The 26,870-nt window shown below is 46.0% G+C and overlaps 2 protein-coding genes across 4 annotated transcripts; one reads left to right on the forward strand and one right to left on the reverse strand.

Moving 5' to 3' along the window:
• Positions 1-443: 443 nt before the first annotated feature.
• LOC138651043 (lens fiber membrane intrinsic protein-like) lies at positions 444-11,977 on the reverse strand. The gene is made up of 5 exons (XM_069740982.1): positions 11,659-11,977; positions 6,098-6,298; positions 4,398-4,544; positions 3,865-3,993; positions 444-2,759 (listed from the first exon to the last, which is right to left on the reverse strand). Exons 2-5 carry the CDS (start codon positions 6,261-6,263, stop codon positions 2,701-2,703), a joined length of 501 nt encoding a protein of 166 aa, XP_069597083.1. The 5' UTR covers positions 6,264-6,298; positions 11,659-11,977; the 3' UTR covers positions 444-2,700.
• LOC138651041 (uncharacterized) lies at positions 5,908-23,574 on the forward strand. 3 transcript variants are annotated; one of them, XM_069740980.1, is made up of 7 exons: positions 5,908-5,968; positions 6,078-6,356; positions 17,782-17,827; positions 18,243-18,442; positions 18,624-18,752; positions 22,168-22,293; positions 23,157-23,574. In XM_069740980.1, exons 4-7 carry the CDS (start codon positions 18,256-18,258, stop codon positions 23,318-23,320), a joined length of 606 nt encoding a protein of 201 aa, XP_069597081.1. In that variant the 5' UTR covers positions 5,908-5,968; positions 6,078-6,356; positions 17,782-17,827; positions 18,243-18,255; the 3' UTR covers positions 23,321-23,574. The 3 variants fall into 3 exon arrangements, with proteins under 3 accessions (XP_069597081.1, XP_069597082.1, XP_069597080.1); XM_069740981.1 differs by lacking the exon at positions 17,782-17,827; XM_069740979.1 differs by lacking the exons at positions 5,908-5,968; positions 6,078-6,356 and having other exon boundaries at positions 17,495-17,827.
• The last annotated feature ends 3,296 nt before the right edge of the window (positions 23,575-26,870 follow it).

Here is a 26,870-nt window from a genome sequence, read left to right on the forward strand (position 1 = left end):
CCCTGCACTGCAGGGAATCTCCCTATGAGTCAATGCTAATTATTTCACCTTGGGCCCCTTGCTGTCAATTTGCCCTTTTATCAGTTTTCCTCGTTTCTCCAGGGACCAATTTAATTTATTTTCCACTCTCGTTATTGCATAAAAGGCGATTCCTTCTCACAAATTTCAGTAGCAGAGAACAAAGACAAAGTTTGTTTTTACAAAAAGTTTTCAAAAAGTTCAAAACATTAAATAAAGTTTTCACAACTTTCTAAAAGTTTTAAACTTTTATGTTGACAATGCAATAAAAACTAAATTTTAAGGAATTAAAGGGCGAAATTGAAGAATAAAAGACGAATAACAAAGATTTTAATTTTTTTAGAACAGTGGAACTTTTTAGCCGTACGTACACAGTTTTATAGAAGAAATTGGGGTGACATTGACCCCCCCCGTCCGTGCTGCCTGCCTGTTCTAGCGGAAAAAGAAAACTAAAACAACATTTAAAAAAAAAGTTATTCAAAAAGTTTTAATAGATTTTTGCTTTAACTTGCACATTTTGGAATAATTAATACAAGTCCTCTCGGGACTGCCGCACTTTACCTGCATTCACAGGTACTAAGAAAAAGCAGAAATAAAAATCCCCAAATTTCTAAAATCCTAAAATAAGCAATGTCCCTCCACAGATAAACTAAGAATTTGGGAACTGGTTGATGAAATCACGACAAGTTGGATTTCAGTCCGTCCTCTGGTTCCTGGCAGCCATTTGTCTTCTTATTGTATACAGCGATCTGGTGGATTGTATACAGCACCGCACAAAAATTTGGACACCCCCTGTTCATTTTCATGCAGGGATTCTCCTTTTTTGGAATGTGCTCATTGCGGGTTCAGGCAGAAGGCAGCAAAACACAGGAAAACAAGGAGAAAAGAAACATGTGAAACAAACCAGATTATTCTGCTGGATTTACAGCAGCACTACTCAGTACATTTGGATTCACAGCTACTATACTGAATACTGCTGGATTTACAGCTACAATACTGAGTACTGCTGTATTCACAGCTACACTACTCCATGCTGCTAGATTCCCAGCAGCATTACTCAGCACTGCTGGATTCCCATCTACACTGCTCAGTACCGCTAGATTCACAGCTAGACTACTCAGTACGCTGGATTCACAGCTACACTACTCAGTACTTCTAGATTCACAGCTACACTATTCAGTATTGCTGGATTCACACCTAAGCTACTCAGTACTGCTAGATTCACAGCTACATTACTCAATACTGCTGGATTCCCATCTATACTACTCAGTACTGCTCGATTCAGAGCTACACTACTTAGTATTCATGGATTCACACCAAGACTACTCAGTACTGCTAGATTCACAGCTACACTACTCAGTACTGCTGGATTCCCATCTATACTACTCAGTGCTGCTGGATTCAGAGCTACACTACTCAGTACTGCTGGATTCACACCAAGACTACTCAATACTGCTGGATTCACAGCTACACTACTCAGTACTGCTGGATTCAGAGCTACACTACTGAGTACTGCTGGATTCACACCAAGACTACTTAGTACTGCTGGATTCACAGCTACACTATGCAGTACTGCTGGATTCAGAGCTACACTACCCAGTACAGCTGGATTCACATCAAGACTACTCAGTACTGCTGGATTCACAACTACACTACTTAGTACTGCTAGATTCACAGCTACTTTACTCAGTACTGCTGGATACACAGTTACACTACTCAGTGTTACCCCTCAGATTCCTCCCATTTTACCCTGATGACCACTTTACATCCCCTTGGCTTCTCTCAAACAACTTATTTAGGTTGTCGCCTGGTATGACTTCTAACAGTCTTTAAGGAGTTCTCAGAGATGCTGAGCTCTGTGCCCAACTCATCCCAAACCATCACCATAGTTTACAGGTCAAGTGATTGTGGAGGCCATAGAATCTGATGCATCCTCCATCCCTCTCATTCTGGGTCACATCGCCCTGACATAGCCCGACTGGTCTCCTCTGGACAGTTGATGTTGAGATGTTTCTGTTACTTGATGTCTTTACATCATTTATCTGAAGTGCTGTCAATTTGTGCTTTCTGAGGCTGGCAACTCTGATGAACCTATCCTCTGCAGCAGAGGTCATTTTTAGGTTTCCTTTCCTCATGACAGCCAGTTTCATCACATATATTGATGGTTTTCATTACTGCACTTCAGGTTACCTTCAAGATTCGAGCAATTTTCTGGATTGACTGACCTTGATGTTTAAAAGTAATAATGGACTGTTGTTTCCGATTACATGAGGCATACCTGATTATTGGAAGCCATTCCAGCTGATGACTTAATGACGTTGCTGGAGAGAATGCTAGGGGGGTGTAAAGCCACCATCATAGTGACAGGGGAAATACATGAGATATCTAAGGTGTAATACAAATTCCGGTTTGTTTCTCACATTTTTCTTTACTCCCCTGCTTCCATATCTATGTGTTCCTTCCTTCGTGGTTTCGCTGCCTTCAGTCTGACTTTGCAATGTGCACTTGCCACTAAGAACAAGGAAATGATTGAATGGACAGGGGTGTTCAAACTTTTGCAGTTATTACTTATCCATGGGCTCATGGGTGAAGGACTGGACATCAGGTGTACAGAGCAGTCTGGAGCAGGAGAAAGATGAATCTGATGAAGAGGAGGACATAAGCTGTGGACGATACCAGTGTTTACACCGACTCATATCCGGGTATTGGTGATGATTGATGAGCCAGGAGGTGGCAAATCCCTGAAAAAACAACAGCACAAGATGTAATGTGGGCTAGTATTGGACACGTGACTGTCCATGTATTGGCTACCTGGTACTCTGTGACCCCATGTTCCCAGCCAATACGTCAGTAGATTTGATTTGGCTTTGGTTCTCACTCACATTCAGAGCTGCAATCACAATTCTGCTAGCTACCACTATACCTGATAGTTTGCTTTGACATCCCATAATATCTTACAGCCGCTTCAATGCATTTAGCATTCACAAAATGCACAAAGAGCCTTCAGGGAGTAACAACAATACACCATGTGTGACACGTAGAGTGCTAATGAGCACTGCTGGATTCATAGCTACACTGCTCAGTACTGCTGGATTCACAGCTACACTGCTCAGTACTGCTGGATTAATAATAATAAATAATAATCTTTATTTTTATATAGCGCTAACATATTCCGCAGCGCTTTACAGGTTGCACACATTATCATCACAGTCCCCGTTGGGGCTCACAATCTAAATTCCCTATCAGTATGTCTTTGGAATGTGGGAGGAAACCGGAGTACCCGGAGGAAACCCACGCAAACACGGAGAGAACATACAAACTCTTTGCAGATGTTGTCCTTGGTGGGGTTTGAACCCAGGACTCCAGCGCTGCAAGGCTGCTGTGCTATCCACTGCGCCACCGTGCTGCCCACATATTTTCAGCTACACTACTCAGTACTGCTGGATTCACATTTACACTACTCAGTACTGCTGGATTCAGAGCTACACTACTCAGGACTACTGGATTCAGAGCTCCACTACTCACTATTGCTGGATTTACAGCTACACTACTCAGTATTGCTGGATTTACAGCTACACTACTCAGCACTGCTGGATTCACAGCTACACTTCTCAGTACTGCTGTATAAAGTCTGCATCTCTGGATATGACTTTAGTATAAGTCTGGAAAGGATTCTCAAAATTACAGGATATGCGATAAGCGTCTCACCCCCCCCAGGAAGAATTGGGGTCCCTGAGACCACATCTGTCCCATCTTGATATTTCACCCCACCACCTAAATACTTGTCACATGTTCTTACATGGATTTATTTGTGTTTTTTTGATGGGGAAGGGACAGCAGACCAACCTGAAATTATGAGGAGCACATTGGCTGTCCAGCACAGGTAGAAGGACCACTGGTAATTACAAGAACTGTTGAGGACTGAATAAGACGTCTCAGCCGTGTAAACGGACATCCCGACAAGAAGAAACATGGCTGCAAAATATAAGGGCACAGAATAAACCACAAGGACCCTGAGAGTTGCATTCATTATTCAATTGGCTGAATGCAAAACCCTATTCTTTTTTTTTTTACCTGGAACAGCGCCACCTGTTAAGTTGTGGCTGTGTCTGGTATTGCAGCTCATTTTTTTTTTTCACTTGGGACTGTGCTGCCATACCAGAAAAAGCCACAACCAATGGAGAAATCTTGAAAAGGCTCTTTAATATACAAGTTTTATAAAATTACCTCCCCATCCCTAGTAGTGTAAGGTCTTTTTTCCCTTCTCCATAAGTTTGGGTCTTCTGCTTCCAGGTGGTGCTGTGATACAATAATGCAGCGCCATCTCATGTTGGAAAACATATCGAGCCTGATGAAGATGTTAGGACTCTTGTGCTCACCTGATAAGCTTTGCAGGACAGCAGTTCCGAGGCAGGCGGTGATTCTTCCTACACGGAACTTGAGAAATGTGAGGCAGGAAAATATCATCCCAAAGATGAGAAGCGCGGTGGAGAAGATAACAAACCCTCTGGTGGCATTTATGTATCCTGGAGGAAGAACACACAGCCATCGTGTAATGATCACTATATATCAGATCACAATATAATCAGTGAGCAGAACCCACCACTAGGGGGAGCTCACTGCATATTAATCGCTTTGCAGTGAGCTCCCCCTAGTAGTGACTTAAAGCAGACATTATTTTATAGTTTAGCTAAAAAAGGTGATGGGAGGAAAGCAGAGATGATGTAGCTCTGTAGCAGAAAACCGGTGCTTAAACCATTACAGAGAATTTTGGACCTAAAAAGAGTAAAAAAAATTAATTTATAGATAAATCGATAGTACAAGCGAATAAAAGAAACCTTGTAGTACATTTTATACGAGAAATCTGCTTCTTTCTCCACTTATGAGCCACATTCTCACCTGCCTCCTCAACTCATCATTCACACATTCTGTGAAAATCTGCATTGGTTAAGATAAATAGACTTACAGCTCACCGAGACTTCAGACTGCAGCTGCCAGTATAGAGGAAAAGAAAAGAATGCAATAAGCAGAGATGGCACTGCTGTTTTCTAGTAAGTGGTTTATCTAATGCCAGTGCTGGATTCACAGGTACACTACTCAGTACTGCTGTATAACATCATCAATATTTCGTCTCTGCTGTCAAATGAGTATTTTATCTGACTACAATTATGGATTCATAGCTACACTGTCCAATACCGCTGTAAAAAGTCATCCCTGCTTCATCTTTCTAGTGTTTTTTTTTTTACCACAATGACAGATTCACAGCTACATTGTCCAGTATTGCTTTATAAAGTCATCCATGCTGCCGCTTTCTAGTAAGTGTTTTATCTCTTTAAAGTGCTGTATTCACAGCTACACTGTCCAGTGCTGTTGAATAAACTCCACCATTTTGCCTCTTTCTAATGTGTTATAGTTCATCACAGTACTAGATTCACAGCTACACTGTCCAGTACTGCTGTATAAAGTCCGCTATACTGCTTCTTTATAATAACTGTTTATTGCACCACAGTGTTGGATGCATGATTAAACTGCACAATGCTGTTATATAAAGTGTCATCCATGCTGCAAATTTCTACTAAGTGATTTATCACACCACAGTGCTGGATTCACATATACACTGTCCACTACTGCTGTTTAGTTATCCATCCTGCTGTTTTCTAGTAAGTGTTTCATCTCACCACAATAGTGGATTCACACCTACAGTGTTCAGTACTTATGTATGAAATAATCGATACAGTTACTTTCTAGTAATGTTTTATCTCACCCACAGGTGGATTTACAGCTACAATGCTCAGCACTGATCTCTAATATCCTCCATGCTGCTTTTGAACATGTTATATAGAAATTGGAGATCAGGAATCCCTTATAACAGCTAGTCTACACCCACTAGGTTAGAAAAAAACTAAGAAAAGGGGCCAGAACCTGCAGAGGGGGAAATGTTAAAAAAGAGGTAAGTACAAGTCATATAATGGCTAGAAATAGCGATACTCCACATGTGCTCACACAGGAAAACTTATACATAAAAAAGTCACTTAAAAGGGTATTCTCATTATTCCCAGGTGCAGAATGAATTACTCACCGCTCCCGTTGACTTTGGTACATATGTTTTTAGTACAAGTTTGCCACAATCCCATATGGAACAAGTCAGACCCAAAGCCAACCAACCAGAAGTCAGTGAGGATCCCGGTGAGGAGGAGAATGAAGCCGAGACTGGAGCAGCAGAGGCCAAAAATATTCATCAACATGATTCACTGTGAGTCAAACGCAGAACCTGCAAAACCTTGGAGAGAGACAGAGAGATAGCGGTAATATTACATCCAACATGAGATGGTATAACGGTACGTACAAAATGGAGCAGTATTATAGTAGTTATATTCTTGTACATAGGAGCAGTATTATAGTAGTTATATTCTTGTACATAGGAGCAGTATTATAGTAGTTATATTCTTGTACATAGGAGCAGTATTATAGCAGTTATATTCTTGTACATGGGGGCAGTATTATAGTAGTTATATTCTTGTACATAGGGGCAGTATTATAGTAGTTATATTCTTGTACATAGGAGCAGTATTATAGTAGTTATATTCTTGTACATAGGAGCAGTATTATAGTAGTTATATTCTTGTACATAGGGGCAGTATTATAGTAGTTATATTCTTGTACATAGGGGCAGTATTATAGTAGTTATATTCTTGTACATAGGAGCAGTATTATAGTAGTTATATTCCTGTACATAGGGCGCAGTATTATAGTAGTTATATTCTTGTACATAGGAGCAGTATTATAGTAGTTATATTCTTGTACATAGGGGCTGTATTATAGTAGTTATATTCTTGTACATAGGGGACAGTATTATAGTAGTTATATTCTTGTACATAGGAGCAGTATTATAGTAGTTATATTCTTGTACATAGGAGCAGTATTATAGTAGTTATATTCTTGTACATAGGAGCAGTATTATAGTAGTTATATTCTTGTACATAGGGGCAGTATTATAGTAGTTATATTCTTGTACATAGGGGCAGTATTATAGTAGTTATTTTCTTGTACATAGCGGGCAGTATTATAGTAGCTATATTCTTGTACATAGGGGGTAGTATTATAGTAGTTATATTCTTGTACATAGGAGCAGTATTATAGTAGTTATATTCTTGCACATAGTGGCAGTATTATAGTAGTTATATTCTTGTACATAGGAGCAGTATTATAGTAGTTATATTCTTGTACATAGGAACAGTATTATAGTAGTTATATTCTTGCACATAGGGGCAGTATTATAGTAGTTATATTCTTGTACATAGGAGCAGTATTATAGTAGTTATATTCTTGTACATAGGAACAGTATTATAGTAGTTATATTCTTGTACATAGGGGCAGTATTATAGTAGTTATATTCTTGTACATAGGAGCAGTATTATAGTAGTTATATTCTTGCACATAGTGGCAGTATTATAGTAGTTATATTCTTGTACATAGGGGCAGTATTATAGTAGTTATATTCTTGTACATAGGAGCAGTATTATAGTAGTTATATTCTTGCACATAGTGGCAGTATTATAGTAGTTATATTCTTGTACATAGGAGCAGTATTATAGTAGTTATATTCTTGTACATAGGAACAGTATTATAGTAGTTATATTCTTGCACATAGGGGCAGTATTATAGTAGTTATATTCTTGTACATAGGAGCAGTATTATAGTAGTTATATTCTTGTACATAGGAACAGTATTATAGTAGTTATATTCTTGTACATAGGGGCAGTATTATAGTAGTTATATTCTTGTACATAGGAGCAGTATTATAGTAGTTATATTCTTGTACATAGGGGCTGTATTATAGTAGTTATATTCTTGTACATAGGAGCAGTATTATAGTAGTTATATTCTTGTACATAGGAGCAGTATTATAGTAGTTATATTCTTGTACATGGGGGCAGTATTATAGTAGTTATATTCTTGTACATAGGAGCAGTATTATAGTAGTTATATTCTTGTACATGGGGGCAGTATTATAGTAGTTATATTCTTGTACATAGGAGCAGTATTATAGTAGTTATATTCTTGTACATGGGGGCAGTATTATAGTAGTTATATTCTTGTACATAGGAGCAGTATTATAGTAGTTATATTCTTGTACATAGGGGCTGTATTATAGTAGTTATATTCTTGTACATAGGGGCAGTATTATAGTAGTTATATTCTTGTACATAGGGGGCAGTATTATAGTAGCTATATTCTTGTACATAGGGGGTAGTATTATAGTAGTTATATTCTTGTACATAGGAGCAGTATTATAGTAGTTATATTCTTGCACATAGGGGGCAGTATTATAGTAGCTATATTCTTGTACATAGGGGCTGTATTATAGTAGTTATATTCTTGTACATAGGAGCAGTATTATAGTAGTTATATTCTTGTACATAGGAGCAGTATTATAGTAGTTATATTCTTGCACATAGGGGGCAGTATTATAGTAGCTATATTCTTGTACATAAGAGCAGTATTATAGTAGTTATATTCTTGTACATAGGAGCAGTATTATAGTAGTTATATTCTTGTACATAGGAACAGTATTATAGTAGTTATATTCTTGCACATAGGGGCAGTATTATAGTAGTTATATTCTTGTACATAGGAGCATTATTATAGTAGTTATATTCTTGTACATAGGAACAGTATTATAGTAGTTATATTCTTGTACATAGGGGCAGTATTATAGTAGTTATATTCTTGTACATAGGGGCAGTATTATAGTAGTTATATTCTTGCACATAGGGGCAGTATTATAGTAGTTATATTCTTGTACATAGGGGCAGTATTATAGTAGTTATATTCTTGTACATAGGAGCAGTATTATAGTAGTTATATTCTTGTACATAGGAACAGTATTATAGTAGTTATATTCTTGCACATAGGGGCAGTATTATAGTAGTTATATTCTTGTACATAGGAGCAGTATTATAGTTGTTATATTCTTGTACATAGGGGCAGTATTATAGTAGTTATATTCTTGTATATAGGAGCAGTATTATAGTAGTTATATTCTTGTACATAGGGGCAGTATTATAGTAGTTATATTCTTGTACATAGGGGGCAGTATTATAGTAGTTATATTCTTGTACATAGGAGCAGTATTATAGTTGTTATATTCTTGTACATAGGGGCAGTATTATAGTAGTTATATTCTTGTACATAGGGGCAGTATTATAGTAGTTATATTCTTGCACATAGGGGCAGTATTATAGTAGTTATATTCTTGTACATAGGAGCAGTATTATAGTAGTTATATTCTTGTATATAGGGAGCAGTATTATAGTAGTTATATTCTTATACATAGGAGCAGTATTATAGTAGTTATATTCTTGTACATAGGGGACAGTATTATAGTAGTTATATTCTTGTACATAGGAGCAGTATTATAGTAGTTATATTCTTGTACATAGGAGCCGTATTATAGTAGTTATATTCTTGTACATAGGAGCAGTATTATAGTAGTTATATTCTTGTACATAGGGGCAGTATTATAGTAGTTATATTCTTGTACATAGGGGAACTATTATAGTAGTTATATTCTTGTACATAGGGGCAGTATTATAGTAGTTATATTCTTGTACATAGGAGCAGTATTATAGTAGTTATATTCTTGTACATAGGGGCAGTATTATAGTAGTTATATTCTTGTACATAGGGGCACTATTATAGTAGTTATATTCTTGTACATAGGGGCACTATTATAGTAGTTATATTCTTGTACATAGGGGCAGTATTATAGTAGTTATATTCTTGTACATAGGACAGTATTATAGTAGTTATATTCTTGTACATAGGAGCAGTATTATAGTAGTTATATTCTTGCACATAGGGGCAGTATTATAGTAGTTATATTCTTGTACATAGGGGCAGTATTATAGTAGTTATATTCTTGTACATAGGGGCAGTATTATAGTAGTTATATTCTTGTACATAGGAGCAGTATTATAGTAGTTATATTCTTGTATATAGGGAGCAGTATTATAGTAGTTATATTCTTATACATAGGAGCAGTATTATAGTAGTTATATTCTTGTACATAGGGGACAGTATTATAGTAGTTATATTCTTGTACATAGGAGCAGTATTATAGTAGTTATATTCTTGTACATAGGAGCCGTATTATAGTAGTTATATTCTTGTACATAGGGGCAGTATTATAGTAGTTATATTCTTGTACATAGGGGAACTATTATAGTAGTTATATTCTTGTACATAGGGGCAGTATTATAGTAGTTATATTCTTGTACATAGGAGCAGTATTATAGTAGTTATATTCTTGTACATAGGGGCAGTATTATAGTAGTTATATTCTTGTACATAGGGGCACTATTATAGTAGTTATATTCTTGTACATAGGGGCACTATTATAGTAGTTATATTCTTGTACATAGGGGCAGTATTATAGTAGTTATATTCTTGTACATAGGACAGTATTATAGTAGTTATATTCTTGTACATAGGAGCAGTATTATAGTAGTTATATTCTTGCACATAGGGGCAGTATTATAGTAGTTATATTCTTGTACATAGGGGCAGTATTATAGTAGTTATATTCTTGTACATAGGGGCAGTATTATAGTAGTTATATTCTTGTACATAGGGGCAGTATTATAGTAGTTACATTCTTGTACATAGGGGCAGTATTATAGTAGTTATATTCTTGTACATAGGGGCACTATTATAGTAGTTATATTCTTGCACATAGGGAGCAGTATTGTAGTAGTTCTGTATATTATAGTAGTACTATTAATAGTGATATCCCCAGTGGTCGCAGTAGCTCTTTACGGTACGTGCAGCATCTGAGCTCTTTGCATTTGTCCGCACATGAATGTTGGAGACTTATGTGTCACACAGAAGCCACAGATCACACAGGATGTGCCGCTTTTTGTGTCTTTTATTCTCAGTATGTCTCTATAGTTTCAGTTATTATCTGTATATAGAAATAACAATTGTATCAAGGTGAGGGTGCGAGATACAGATGTAGCAGAGCTGATTTTGTCATCGCTCCTGGTCTTACGCCCTCATACATACACATCTTATAATAAATCCTCGTTGCCCCCAGTATGTCATGTCCATACACCCAGTGATAATAATACGCTATAATATTCTGACCGCCGTTTTGCCCAGTGAAGGATAAGCTGCTTTACTCATGAGAATATCGTCCGGATATTACAGCAAGCAGAGATCCTGAAAATGGCGCGCGGCTCATATGTAAAGCGTCAGAATGTTGCATTATGAAATAATAAAAAAATAATAATTTCCTTTTTGTAGGAATGATAGAATATGTGGGGACGATTCCTAGATTTCGCATTCTGGCACCTTATGAGAGTTGCGATTCCCCCCTCTTCCCGCACTCCGGACCATCCATTAATAATGGGCACATGTCAATTTGGCCCCAGTCCTAGGAATTGGGGTACACGCTCCTCCATGCGCCCCCCAATTATACCCCATTCAGCTTTTCTCTGCCGTTTATTATAGTGATGTAGCAGAGCTGAGCTTGTTACGGTAACGCAGTCCTATGTAAAACCTTGGATGTAAGGAGATGCGCCCATTAATAAGCTCAGCTCTGCTACATCCCCTTGTGCTCAGTATATAGCTCATAGTCACCTCTTTCCGGGGAGCGTGGAGGCCGTTCTTCTGCTTCCTGAGCGATGAGGCTGGTAAATGTGACTCTGCTGAGAACGCCGTCACCTTAAAGGTGTGAGATATGAGGGTGGTCTTTCTGTTTATGTTCCAGGAAGCCCCACAAAGTGCGGCCGCAGAAGCAGCATAACCGGTAAAAAAAAAAAATCACATCACTGCAGCATTATAAATATTGTTCATCCAGGGCCTCCTTGTTCATGAACGGAATGCCAGATTACAGTGGAAGAGACACATTGCTTCTAAAGGTGTAACAAAAAGTCACGCAATGGATAGAAATGGATAGAGCTTGTAGAGACGAGCACTCTTGCAATCTACTGCTTAATAAAATTTGCAGCCATTCTTGAGATATTAACACTTTTCTTTTTTCTTTTTTTTTTTTACAGCTCGTCGCTTTGGAGACCGACCACCGTAAGCTGTAGCGATCGTGGCCAGTTGCAAAACAGCGCTAACAGACGCAACAGAAAAAGGGCTTGTAAGCGCTGCTGCGGTGGTCGGTCTCCAAGGCAACGAGCTGTAAACAAAATTTATAAAGTGTTAATATCTCAGGAACGGCTGCAACTTTTAAGAAGCAGTAAATTGCAAAAGTGCTCGTCTTTACAAGCTCTGACAGCATCCATATATAAAGATGAGAGTAACCCTTGTCCTATAACAGGGAAGACCAAAGAACCCCCATAACAGAGATGGCCAAAGGGTCTCCATAACAGGGATGGCCAAAGGGCCCCCATAACAGGGATGGCCAAAGGGCCCCCATAACAGGGATGGCCAAAGGGCCCCCATAACAGGGATGTCCAAAGGACCTCCATAACAGAGATGGCCAAAGGACCCCCATAACAGAGATGGCCAAAGGACCCCCATAACAGGGATGGCCAAAGGACCCCCATAACAGAGCTGGCCAAAGGACCCCCATAACAGAGCTGGCTAAAGGGCCCCCATAACAGGGATGGCCAAAGGACCCCTATAACAGAGATGGCAAAAGAACCCCCATAACAGGGATGGCCAAAGGACCCCCATAACAGAAATGGCCAAAGGACCCCAATAACAGAGCTGGCCAAAGGACCCCCATAACAGATGGCCAAAGGGCCCCCATAACAGAGATGGCCAAAGGACCCCCATAACAGAGCTGGCCAAAGGACCCCCATAACAGATGGCCAAAGGGCCCCCATAACAGAGATGGCAAAAGAACCCCCATAACAGGGATGGCCAAAGGACCCCCATAACAGAAATGGCCAAAGGACCCCCATAACAGAGCTGGCCAAAGGACCCCCATAACAGATGGCCAAAGGGCCCCCATAACAGAGATGGCCAAAGGGCCCCCATAACAGAGATGGCCAAAGGGCCCCCATAACAGAGATGGCCAAAGGGCCCCCATAACAGAAATGGCCAAAGGACCCCCATAACAGGGATGGCCAAAGGACCCCCATGATAGAAAGGGCCCCCATAACAGAGATGGCCAAATGGCCCCCATAACAGAGCTGGCTAAAGGGCCCCCATATCAGAGATGGCTAAAGGACCCCCATAACAGAGATGACCAAAGGACCCCCATGACAGAGATGGCTAAAGGACCCCCATAACAGAGATGGCTAAAGGGCCCCCATAACAGAGATGGCCAAAGGGCCCCCATAACAGAGATGGCCAAAGGGCCCCCATAACAGAGATGGCCAAAGGGCCCCCATAACAGAGATGGCCAAAGGACCCCATAACAGAGCTGGCCAAAGGACCCCCATAACAGGGATGGCCAAAGGACCCCCATAACAGAGATGGCCAAAGGACCCCATAACAGGGATGGCCAAAGGGCCCCCCATAACAGAGATGGCCAAAGGGCCCCAATAACAGAGATGGCCAACGGGCCCCCATAACAGAGATGGCCACAGGCTAAAGGGCCCCCATAACAGAGATGGCCAAAGGGCCCCATAACAGGGATGGCCAAAGGACCCCCATAACAGAGATAGCAAAAGGACCCCCCATCACAGAGATGGCCAAAGGACCCCCATAACAGAGATGGCCAAAGGACCCCCATAAAGGGGCTGGCTAAAGGGGCCCCATAACAGAGATGGCCAAAAGGCCCCCATAACAGAGATGGCCAAAGGACCCCATAACAGGGATGGCCAAAGGACCCACATAACAGAGATGGCCAAAGGACCCCCATGACAGAGCTGGCTAAAGGGCTCTCATAACAGAGATGGCCAAAGGGCCCCAATAACAGAGATGGCCAAAGGGCCCCCATAACCGAGATGGCCACAGGCTAAAGGGCCCCCATAACAGAGATGGCTAAAGGGCCCCCATAACAGAGATGGCAAAAGGACCCCCCATAACAGAGATGGCCAAAGGACCCCCATAACAGAGATGGCCAAAGGACCCCCATAACAGAGCTGGCTACAGGGGCCCCATAACAGAGATGGCCAAAGGGCCCCATAACAGAGATGGCCAAAGGGCCCCCCATAACAGAGATGGCCAAAGGGCCCCAATAACAGAGATGGCCAACGGGCCCCCATAACAGAGATGGCCACAGGCTAAAGGGCCCCCATAACAGAGATGGCCAAAGGGCCCCATAACAGGGATGGCCAAAGGACCCCCATAACAGAGATAGCAAAAGGACCCCCCATAACAGTGATGGCCAAAGGACCCCCATAACAGAGATGGCCAAAGGACCCCCATAACAGAGCTGGCTAAAGGGGCCCCATAACAGAGATGGCCAAAAGGCCCCCATAACAGAGATGGCCAAAGGACCCCATAACAGGGATGGCCAAAGGACCCACATAACAGAGATGGCCAAAGGACCCCCATGACAGAGCTGGCTAAAGGGCTCTCATAACAGATGGCCAAAGGGCCCCAATAACAGAGATGGCCAAAGGGCCCCCATAACAGAGATGGCCACAGGCTAAAGGGCCCCCATAACAGAGATAGCTAAATGGCCCCCATAACAGAGATGGCAAAAGGACCCCCCATAACAGAGATGGCCAAAGGACCCCCATAACAGAGATGGCCAAAGAACCCCCATAACAGAGCTGGCTAAAGGGGCCCCATAACAGAGATGGCCAAAGGGCCCCATAACAGAGATTGCCAAAAGGCCCCCATAACAGAGATGGCCAAAGGACCCCCCATAACAGAGATGGCCAAAGGACCCCCATAACAGAGATGGCTAACGGACCCCCATAACAGAGCTGGCTAAAGAGCCCCCATAACAGAGATGGCCAAAGGACCACCATAACAGATGGCTAAAGGGCCCCCATAACAGAGATGGCCAAAGGGCCCCCATAACAGAGCTGGCCAAAGGGCCCCCATAACAGAGCTGGCTAAAGGACCCCCATAACAGAGATGGCTAAAGGGCCCCCATAACAGAGATGGCTATAGGGCCCCCATAACAGAGATGGCTATAGGGCCCCCATAACAGAGATGGCTAAAGGGCTCCCATAACAGAGATGGCCAAAGGACCCCCATAACAGAGATGGCTAAAGGGCCCCCATAACAGAGATGGCCAAAGGGCCCCCATAACAGAGCTGGCTAAAGGACCCCCATAACAGGGATGGCCAAAGGACCCCCATAACAGAGCTGGCTAAAGGACCCCCATAACAGAGCTGGCTAAAGGACCCCCATAACAGAGATGGCTAAAGGGCCCCCATAACAGAGATGGCTATAGGGCCCCCATAACAGAGATGGCTATAGGGCCCCCATAACAGAGATGGCTAAAGGGCTCCCATAACAGAGATGGCTATAGGGCCCCACATAACAGAGATGGCCAAAGGACCCCCATGACAGAGCTGGCTAAAGGGCTCTCATAACAGATGGCCAAAGGGCCCCAATAACAGAGATGGCCAAAGGGCCCCCATAACAGAGATGGCCACAGGCTAAAGGGCCCCCATAACAGAGATAGCTAAATGGCCCCCATAACAGAGATGGCAAAAGGACCCCCCATAACAGAGATGGCCAAAGGACCCCCATAACAGAGATGGCCAAAGAACCCCCATAACAGAGCTTGCTAAAGGGGCCCCATAACAGAGATGGCCAAAGGGCCCCATAACAGAGATTGCCAAAAGGCCCCCATAACAGAGATGGCCAAAGGACCCCCCATAACAGAGATGGCCAAAGGACCCCCATAACAGAGATGGCTAACGGACCCCCATAACAGAGCTGGCTAAAGAGCCCCCATAACAGAGATGGCCAAAGGACCACCATAACAGATGGCTAAAGGGCCCCCATAACAGAGATGGCCAAAGGGCCCCCATAACAGAGCTGGCCAAAGGGCCCCCATAACAGAGCTGGCTAAAGGACCCCCATAACAGAGATGGCTAAAGGGCCCCCATAACAGAGATGGCTATAGGGCCCCCATAACAGAGATGGCTATAGGGCCCCCATAACAGAGATGGCTAAAGGGCTCCCATAACAGAGATGGCCAAAGGACCCCCATAACAGAGATGGCTAAAGGGCCCCCATAACAGAGATGGCCAAAGGGCCCCCATAACAGAGCTGGCTAAAGGACCCCCATAACAGGGATGGCCAAAGGACCCCCATAACAGAGCTGGCTAAAGGACCCCCATAACAGGGATGGCCAAAGGACCTCCATAACAGAGCTGGCTAAAGGGCCCCCATAACAGAGATGGCCAAAGGGCCCCCATAACAGGGATGGCCAAAGGACCCCCATAACAGAGCTGGCTAAAGGGCCCCCATAACAGAGATGGCCAAAGGGCCCCCATAACAGGGATGGCCAAAGGACCCCCATAACAGAGCTGGCTAAAGGGCCCCCATAACAGAGATGGCTAAAGGGCCCCCATAACAGATGGCCAAAGGACCCCATAACAGGGATGGCCAAAGGACCCCCATAACAGAGCTGGCTAAAGGGCCCCCATAACAGAGATGGCTAAAGGGCCCCCATAACAGATGGCCAAAGGACCCCATAACAGGGATGGCCAAAGGACCCCCATAACAGAGCTGGCTAAAGGGCCCCCATAACAGAGATGGCCAAAGGGCCCCCATAACAGGGATGGCCAAAGGACCCCCATAACAGAGCTGGCTAAAGGGCCCCCATAACAGAGATGGCTAAAGGGCTCCCATAACAGGGATGGCTAAAGGGCCCCCATAACAGATGGCCAAAGGACCCCATAACAGGGATGGCCAAAGGACCCCCATAACAGAGCTGGCTAAAGGGCCCCCATAACAGAGATGGCCAAAGGGCCCCCATAACAGGGATGGCCAAAGGACCCCCATAACAGAGCTGGCTAAAGGGCCCCCATAACAGAGATGGCTAAAGGGCCCCCATAACAGAGATGGCTAAAGGGCCCCCATAACAGATGGCCAAAGGACCCCATAACAGGGATGGCCAAAGGACCCCCATAACAGAGCTGGCTAAAGGGCCCCCATAACAGAGATGGCCAAAGGGCCCCCATAACAGGGATGGCCAAAGGACCCCCATAACAGAGCTGGCTAAAGGGCCCCCATAACAGAGATGGCTAAAGGGCTCCCATAACAGGGATGGCCAAAGGACCCCCATAACAGAGCTGGCTAAAGGGCCCCCATAACAGAGATGGCCAAAGGGCCCCCATAACAGGGATGGCCAAAGGACCCCCATAACAGAGCTGGCTAAAGGGCCCCCATAACAGAGATGGCCAAAGGACCCCCATAACAGAGCTGGCTAAAGGGCCCCCATAACAGAGATGGCTAAAGGGCCCCCATAACAGATGGCCAAAGGACCCCATAACAGGGATGGCCAAAGGACCCCCATAACAGAGATGGCTAAAGGGCTCCCATAACAGAGATGGCCAAAGGGCCCCCATAACAGGGATGGCCAAAGGACCCCCATAACAGAGCTGGCTAAAGGGCCCCCATAACAGAGATGGCCAAAGGGCCCCCATAACAGATGGCCAAATGGCCCCCATAACAGAGATGGCCAAAGGACCCCATAACAGCTGGTAGAGCCCCCATAACAGAGCTGGCAGAGCCCCCAGTGTCAGTGCCAGACAGTGATTTGCTCGGTATAATGTGTGATAATATGAGACAGAACATTGTGTAAATCTACAGAAGTTACAGGGAAACTGCTACAATGTTGCAATATTTCCTTCCACCATTATTCCATCCTGTGATGTTCTGGGGCAGAGAAAGCCGCTGATACTGGAAACCCACAGGACCAGCGAGGTGCGAGGTAAGCGGACCCCCTACATTATCACTGCTATGTTTCTATGGACCCCCATTTACAATGACTGATCACACCTATATACAGTAGATAACACAGGATCCACCATTCACAATAGGTGATATCACAGCTCACCTCCTCCTCCTGTACAATGTCTCATAACACCTCTATATACCGTAGATAACACAGGATCCACCATTCACAATAGGTGATGTCACAGCTCACCTACTCCTCCTGTACAATGAATGATAACACCTCTATATACAGTAGATAACACAGGATCCACCATTCACAATAGGTGATGTCACAGCTCACCTCCTCCTCCTGTACAATGACCGATAACACCTCTATATACAGTAGATAAAGGATCCACCATTCACAATAGGTGATATCACAGCTCACCTCCTCCTTCTCCCTTTTTCAGGTGATCGGGCGACATGTCCTGGCAGTCTAAGCTCCTGACCTACGTGGTGATCCTGCTGCTCATTGGCACCAGCGTGCTGGCGATCACCGCCATGGTGTCCAGTTACTGGGGGCGAGTCCCATCTCAGTCCTTACACTTCGGATTGACGATAATTTGTGACGACAATGAGACGTGTTCCTCCGGGACACTCATCGGAGCAGGTAAGGAGAACACAACCCTCATCATCTTCATCTTGGTTATAAAGTGACTTATTTCCTCTCTTTGCAGCCACTAGGTGGCGCTATCAACAATGACTATAGGGCCACTTAGGGGCTTTGGTTGCTGGGGATTATTAGAATTTTCGGGTGCAGGGTCAGTGACCCCTCATTTCTGTCTTCACAGATGATGTCCTGAACCTCCTGATCACCGCTTTCATCTTTTCCGCTGTTCTCTCGATGACTTGTGGCATTATGGAACTGATCAGGACCTTTGCTTGCTTTGCTCTGCTAGGTGGATGTTCTTTGCTCATAAGTAAGTGCACAAGCATAGTAACATAGTAACATAGTAACATAGTTAGTAAGGCCGAAAAAAGCCATTTGTCCATCCAGTTCAGCCTATATTCCATCATAATAAATCCCCAGATCTACGTCCTTCTACAGAACCTAATTGTATGATACCATATTGTTCTGCTCCAGGAAGACATCCTGGCCTCTCTTGAACCCCTCGACTGAGTTCGCCATCACCACCTCCTCAGGCAAGCAATTCCAGATTCTCACTGCCCTAACAGTAAAGAATCCTCTTCTATGTTGGTGGAAAAACCTTCTCTCCTCCAGACGCAAAGAATGCCCCCTTGTGCCCGTCACCTTCCTTGGTATAAACAGATCCTCAGCGAGATATTTGTATTGTCCCCTTATATACTTATACATGGTTATTAGATCGCCCCTCAGTCGTCTTTTTTCTAGACTAAATAATCCTAATTTCGCTAATCTATCTGGGTATTGTAGTTCTCCCATCCCCTTTATTAATTTTGTTGCCCTCCTTTGTACTCTCTCTAGTTCCATTATATCCTTCCTGAGCACCGGTGCCCAAAACTGGACACAGTACTCCATGTGCGGTCTAACTAGGGATTTGTACAGAGGCAGTATAATGCTCTCATCATGTGTATCCAGACCTCTTTTAATGCACCCCATGATCCTGTTTGCCTTGGCAGCTGCTGCCTGGCACTGGCTGCTCCAGGTAAGTTTATCATTAACTAGGATCCCCAAGTCCTTCTCCCTGTCAGATTTACCCAGTGGTTTCCCATTCAGTGTGTAATGGTGACATTGATTCCTTCTTCCCATGTGTATAACCTTACATTTATCATTGTTAATCCTCATCTGCCACCTTTCAGCCCAAGTTTCCAACTTATCCAGATCCATCTGTAGCAGAATACTATCTTCTCTTGTATTAACTGCTTTACATAGTTTTGTATCATCTGCAAATATCGATATTTTACTGTGTAAACCTTCTACCAGATCATTAATGAATATGTTGAAGAGAACAGGTCCCAATACCGACCCCTGCGGTACCCCACTGGTCATAGCGACCCAGTTAGAGACTATACCATTTATAACCACCATTTACAAGCAAAAACGACTTGTAAAAATCTCAGTTGCCTGCTGTCGCCACTAGGGGGAGCTCTATTAGTCTATTCCTGTCTATCCATGTACGAATGTCTAAACATCGCCCTCTAGTGGAGGCAACAGGAAACACAGGTTTTTTTAAATTGGAAAATCGGAGTGGTGTCTGTGGTTATCAGAGGGTGCTGACCTCTGCGCTCCCCCGGCGCTGACCTCTGAGCTCCCCCTTTGCTGACCTCCGAGCTCCCCCGGCGCTGACCTCTGCGCTCCCCCGGCGCTGACCTCTCAGCTTCCCCATCGCTGACCTCCGAGCTCCCCCGGCGCTGACCTCTGCGCTCCCCCGGCGCTGACCTCCGAGCTCCCCCGGCGCTGACCTCCGAGCTTCCCCAGCGCTGACCTCCGCTCTCCCCTGGCGCTGACCTCCACGCTCCCTGGCGCTGACCTACGAGCTCCCCCAGCGCTGACCTCTGCGCTCCCCCGGTGCTGACCTCCGAGCTTCCCCAGCGCTGACCTCCGCGCTCCCCTGGTGCTGACCTCCGCACTCCCACGGCGCTGACCTCCGAGCTTCCCCAGCGCTGACCTCCGCGCTCCCCTGGCACTGACCTCTGCCCCCCTATCGCTGACCCCCGAGCTCCCCCGGCGCTGACCTTAGCGCTTCCCTGGTGCTGACGTCCGAGCTTCCCCAGCGCTGACCTCCACGCTCCCCTGGCGCTGACCTCTTCACTCCCACAGCGCTGACCTCTGAGCTTCCCCAGCGCTGACCTCTGCGTTCCCCTGGTGCTGACCTTCGAGCTCCCCCAGCACTGACCTCCGCGCTCCCCCGGCGCTGACCTCCGAACTTCCCCAGCGCTGACCTCCGCTCTCCCCTGGCGCTGACCTCCGCGCTCCCCCGGCGCTGACCTCCGCGCTCCCCCGGCGCTGACTTCCAAGCTCCCCCGGCGCTGACCTCTGCGCTCCCCCAGTGCTGACCTCCGAGCTTCCCCAGCGCTGACCTCCGCGCTCCCCTGGCACTGACCTCTGCACTTCCACGGCGCTGACCTCCAAGCTTCCCCAGCGCTGACCTCTGCGCTCCCCTGGCACTGACCTCTGCCCCCCCTATCGCTGACCTCCGAGCTCCCCTGGCGCTGACCTTTGCGCTCCCCCGGTGCTGACATCCGAGCTTCCCCAGCGCTGACCTCCGCGCTCCCCTGGCGCTGACCTCTGCGCTCCCCCGGTGCTGACCTTCGAGCTCCCCCAGCACTGACCTCTGCGCTCCCCTGGCGCTGACCTCTGCACTTCCTCATCGCTGACCTTTGAGCTCCCCCGGTGCTGACCTCTGCACTCCCCCGGTGCTGAACTCCGAGCTCCCCCATCACTGACCTCCGCGCTCCTCCGGCGCTGACCTCCGAGCGCCATCGGTGCTAACCTCTGCGCTCCCCCGGTGCTGACCTCCGAGCTTCTCCGGCGCTGACCTCCGAGCTCCCTCGGTGCTAACCTCTGCGCTCCCCCGATGCTGACCTCTGAGCTTCCCCAGCGCTGACCTCTGCGTTCCCCTGGTGCTGACCTTCGAGCTCCCCCAGCACTGACCTCTGCACTCCCACAGCGCTGACCTCTGCGTTCCCCTGGTGCTGACCTTCGAGCTCCCCCAGCACTGACCTCCGCGCTCCCCCGGCGCTGACCTCCGAGCTCCCCCGGCGCTGACCTCTGCGCTCCCCCGGTGCTGACCTCTGAGCTTCTCCAGCGCTGACCTCCGCGCTCCCCTGGCGCTGATCTCTGCACTTCCACGGCGCTGACCTCCAAGCTTCCCCAGCGCTGACCTCCGCGCTCCCCTGGCACTGACCTCTGCCCCCCCTATCGCTGACCTCCAAGCTCCCCTGGCGCTGACCTTTGCGCTCCCCCGATGCTGACGTCCGAGCTTCCCCAGCGCTGACTTCCGCGCTCCCCTTTCGCTGACCTCTGCGCTCCCCCGGTGCTGACCTTCGAGCTCCCCCAGCACTGACCTCTGCGCTCCCCTGGCGCTAACCTCTGCACTTCCTCATCGCTGACCTTTGAGCTCCCGCGGTGCTGACCTCTGCGCTCCCCCGGTGCTGACCTCCGAGCTTCCCCAGCACTGACCTCCACGCTCCCCTGGCGCTGACCTACGCACTCCCACGTTGCTGTCCTCCGAGCTTCCCCAGCGCTGACCTCTGCACTCCCACATCGCTGACCTCCGAGCTGCCCCGGCGTTGACCTCTGCGCTTCCCCGGCGCTGAACTCCGATATTCCCTAGCGCTGACCTCCGCGTTCCCCTGGCGCTGACCTCCGCGCTCCCCCGGTGCTGACCTCCAAGCTCTCATTTGTCTCCGCAGCGCTCTTGGGCTTCGCCGCGATGGTTCATTCAGTCGTTGTGTTCAACTCATTATTCGGGTCATTCTACACTTTCTCCTGGTCCTTCGCTGTGGGATGGCTGTCTGTGCTGACCGCGGCCATGTCAGGTACGGTATAGGCTTAGATGCACAGCAACTTTTACATTTGGGTGTGTTAATACTCCGTAAGTTATTTGTAGGATTAAAAGGATAGGATTAGATACACGGCTCAGCAGTCAGTATCACACAGGATAGGATTAGATACACGGCTCAGCAGTCAGTATCACACGGGATAGGATTAGATACACAGCTCAGCAGATGGTATCACACAGGATAGAATTAGATACATGGCTCAGCAGACAGTAGCACACAGGACAGGATTAGATACATAGCTCAGCAGATGGTATCACACAGGATAGGATTAGATACACAGCTCAGCAGACAGTATCACACAGGAAAGGATTAGAAACATAGCTCAGCAGATGGTATCATACAGGATAGGATTAGATACACAGCCCAGCAGTCAGTATCACACAGGATAGGATTAGATACACGGCTCAGCAGACAGTATCACACAGGATAAGATTAGATACATAGCTCAGCAGTCAGTATCACACAGGATAGGATTAGATACACAGCTCAGCAGACAGTATCACACAGGATAGGATTAGATGCATGGTTCAGGAGACAGTATCACACAGGAGAAGATTAGATACACGGCTCAGCAGTCAGTATCACACAGCATAGGATTAGATACACAGCTCAGCAGACAGTATCACACAGGATAGGATTAGATGCATGGCTCAGCAGTCAGTATCACACAGGAGAAGATTAGATACATAGCTCAGCAGTCAGTATCACACAGGATAGGATTAGATACACAGCTCAGCAGACAGTATCACACAGGATAGGATTAGATACACAGCTCAGCAGACAGTATGATAGGCTTAGATACATGTATCTATTCTCATGTTTCTTCTGCTGCTTCTCAGCTGCTCTCAGTTTCTTCTTATTTCGGACGGCACCAAAGACGACATCGGATGAATCATCATCATCCTCCGCCCCAACCGCCATCGTGACTGTCACTGGGAACACTCAGAATCCTCCAGCGACCAAAGAAGGGATCGTCCCCCCACCCCAATATATTGTACAGTGATGCCCCCCGAACTGATTCCAAAAGAAATCAATAAATCATTGTGTTTTATTGACCCTTTTATTGAGAAAGTATTTACACCCTGTGACCTTTTTCACATTGTTTTTCCAAGTTACACCCAAAAACTTAAATGTATTTTCTGTGACACTAAGACGCCAGTATCTGTGACGTGTTAGGCAAATGATACAAGGTTTCCATTTGTATTCAGCCCTCTGTATTCTGATGCCCCTAAATAAAATCCTGAGGGACCAATCATCTGGAGAAGTCACATAATTAGTTCATTGTGTCCCCCTGGGTGTGATTTCTGCTCAGTATAACTACAGATGTTCTGTGAAGGCCTAAGAGGTTTGTGTGAGGACATAAGGGATCAAATAGCAACATAAAATCCAAGGAGCCCACCAGACAGGTCAAGGATAAAGTTGTGTAAAAGAGTAAACCGGGTTAGGTCATAAAAATATAGCCCAAGCTCCTAACATGTCTCGGAGCAGTGTTCAATCCATCATCCAAAAGTGTCACAATTGCAAACCCACCAAGACATGGCCGTCCACCTAAACTGACAACTCAAGGAAGGAAAACGTTACGTAACGGAGCAACCAAGAGGTTCATGGTCACTCTCGAGAAGCTGCAGAGATCCACAGCTCAGGTGGGAGAATCTGCCCATAGGACAACTATTAATATACTCCAGAAATCTGGCTTTTATAGAACAGTGGAAAGAAGAAAACCATTTTTGAAAGCCATAAGAAGTCCCGTTTCCAGTTCGCAAAAAGCCATGTAGGGGACACAGCGAGCATCTGAAATAAGGGGCTCTGATCAGATGAGACCAAAGGAAAACTTTTTAGGCCAAATGCAAAACGGTATGTGTGGTGAAAAAATAACACTGCTCATCACTGTGAAAACATCATCCCCACAGTTACACGTGGTGGAGGCTGCATCCTGCTGTGGGGAGGCTTTTCTTCAGCAGGGGCAGGAAAGCTCGTCAGAGTTGATGGGAAGATGGATGGAGATAAATACAGGGCAATCCTGGAGGAAAACCTGTTAGAGGCTGGAAAAAAACTTGAGACTGGGGTGTAGGTTCACCTTCCAGCAGGACAGCAACCCTAAACATACTTCCATAACTACAATGGACGGATGAGATGAGGCCTGCACATGGCTTGAACAACATACAGCCCACCAAATTCACGTTTCTCAGATGCAAATACATGAGGGTGACCATTTTGAAATGGGCCATAATTTCGCAAGGGGTGGGGGGTACTTTATTCAGAGGTGCTGGGCATGTTTTACAGAGGCTCAGTGTCTGTGTGTTGGGGGATATTTTGCAGAGCGGCAGTGTGAGAGGGGATATTTTGGAGATGGGCAGTATGGGGTGGGATATTTTGGAGAAGGGCAGTGGGAGGGGGATATTTTGGAGAACTGCAATAAGCGGTGGGATATTTTGGAGAAGGCAGCATGAGGGGGATATTTTGGAGAAGGGTAGTACAGGGTGGGATATTTTCGAGAAGGGCAGTACAGGGTGGGATATTTTGGAGAAGGGTAGTGTGAGGGGGATATTTTGGAGAAGGGCAGTACGTGGTGGGATATTTTGGAGAAGGGCAGTGGGAGGGGGATATTTTGGAGAACTGCTGTAAGTGGTGGGATATTTTGGAAAAGGCAGTGTGAGGGGGATATTTTGGAGAAGGGCAGTACGGGGTGGGATATTTTGGAGAAGGGCAGTACGGTGTGGGATATTTTGGAGGAGGGTAGCGTGAGGGGGGATATTTTGGAGAAGGGCAGTTTGAGGAGAATATTTTGGACATGTGCAGTGTGAGGGAGGATATTTTGGAGAAGGGCAGTGTGAGGGGGATATTTTGGAGAAGGGCAGTACTGGGTGGGATATTTTGGAGAAGGGCAGTGTGAGGGGGATTTTTTGGAGAAGGGCAGTGTGAGGGGATATTTTGGAGAAGAGCAGTACTGGGTGGGATATTTTGGAGAAGGGCAGTGTGAGGGGGATATTTTGGAGAAGGGCAGTGTGAGGGGGATTTTTTGGAGAAGGGCAGTGTGAGGGGGATATTTTGGAGAAGGGCAGTGTGAGGGGGATATTTTGGAGAAGGGCAGTGTGAGGGGATATTTTGGAGAAGGGCAGTGTGAGGGGGATATTTTGGAGAAGGACAGTGTGAGGGGGGATATTTTGGAGAAGGGCAGTGTGGGGATATTTTGGAGAAGGGCAGTGTGAGGGGATATTTTGGAGAAGGGCAGTGTGGAGATATTTTGGAGAAGGGCAGTGTGAGGGGGGATATTTTGGAGAAGGGCAGTGTGAGGGGATATTTTGGAGATGGGCAGTGTGAGGGAGATATTTTGGAGAAGGGCAGTGTGAGGGGATATTTTGGAGAAGGGTAGCGTGAGGGGGAAATTTTGGAGAAGGGCAGTGTGGGGGGATATTTTGGAGAAGGGCTGTACGGGGTGGGATATTTTGGAGAAGGGCAGTGTGAGGGGGGATATTTTGGAGATGGGCAGTGTGAAGGAGATATTTTGGAGAAGGGCAGTGTGAGGGGATATTTTGGAGAAGGGCAGTGTGAGGGGATATTTTGGAGAAGGGCAGTGAGAGAGGGGATATTTTGGAGATGGGCAGTGTGAGGGAGATATTTTGGAGAAGGGCAGTGTGAGGGGGGATATTTTGGAGAAGGGTAGCGTGAGGGGGAAATTTTGGAGAAGGTCAGTGTGGGGGGATATTTTGGAGAAGGGCTGTACGGGGTGGGATATTTTGGAGAAGGGTAGTGTGAGGGGATATTTTGGAGATGAGCAGTGTGAGGGAGATATTTTGGAGAAGGGCAGTGTGAGGGGGGATATTTTGGAGAAGGGTAGCGTGAGGGGGAAATTTTGGAGAAGGGCAGTGTGGGGGGATATTTTGGAGAAGGGCTGTACGGGGTGGGATATTTTGGAGAAGGGCAGTGTGAGGGATATTTTGGAGAAGGGCAGTATGGGGTGGGATATTTTGGAGAAGGGCAGTGTGAGGGGGATATTTTGGAGAAGGGCAGTGTGGGAGATATTTTGGAGAAGGGCAGTGAGGGGGGATATTTTGGAGAAGGGCAGTGTGAGGGGGATATTTTGGAGAAGGGCAGTGTGAGGGGGATATTTTGGAGAAGGGCAGTGTGAGGGGGATATGTTGGAGAAGGGCAGTGTGAGGGGGATATTTTGGAGAAGGGCAGTGTGAGGGGGATATTTTGGAGAAGGGCAGTACGAGGGTGGATAGTTTGGAGAAGGGCAGAGTGGGGAGGGGTTCTTTATGCAGGATGCACAGGCAATTTATTCAGGGGTGCAGCATGGGAGATATCTTTATGGGGCAGTATAATGATGCTTACATTTTTAAGGGCACAGTGACGGGAATCGCTGCTGATGACGGAGAAGAAGTGAATCAATAGAGACGAGCTCTGGACATGAAATCTCGTCATGGCGTCTGTAGTACATGGAGACAAAAAGCGATGGGAACAACTTCAATCAGAGAAGATGTCATCTGCAAGGTACCTGGATGTAATTGTTTATTTGTGATGCTGACTACGTCTCCTCAGTACTGTAATTC

The sequence above is a fragment of the Ranitomeya imitator genome, chromosome 10 (genome assembly GCF_032444005.1).
Source record: "Ranitomeya imitator isolate aRanImi1 chromosome 10, aRanImi1.pri, whole genome shotgun sequence".
In the NCBI taxonomy this organism is placed as follows: Eukaryota; Metazoa; Chordata; class Amphibia; order Anura; family Dendrobatidae; genus Ranitomeya; species Ranitomeya imitator.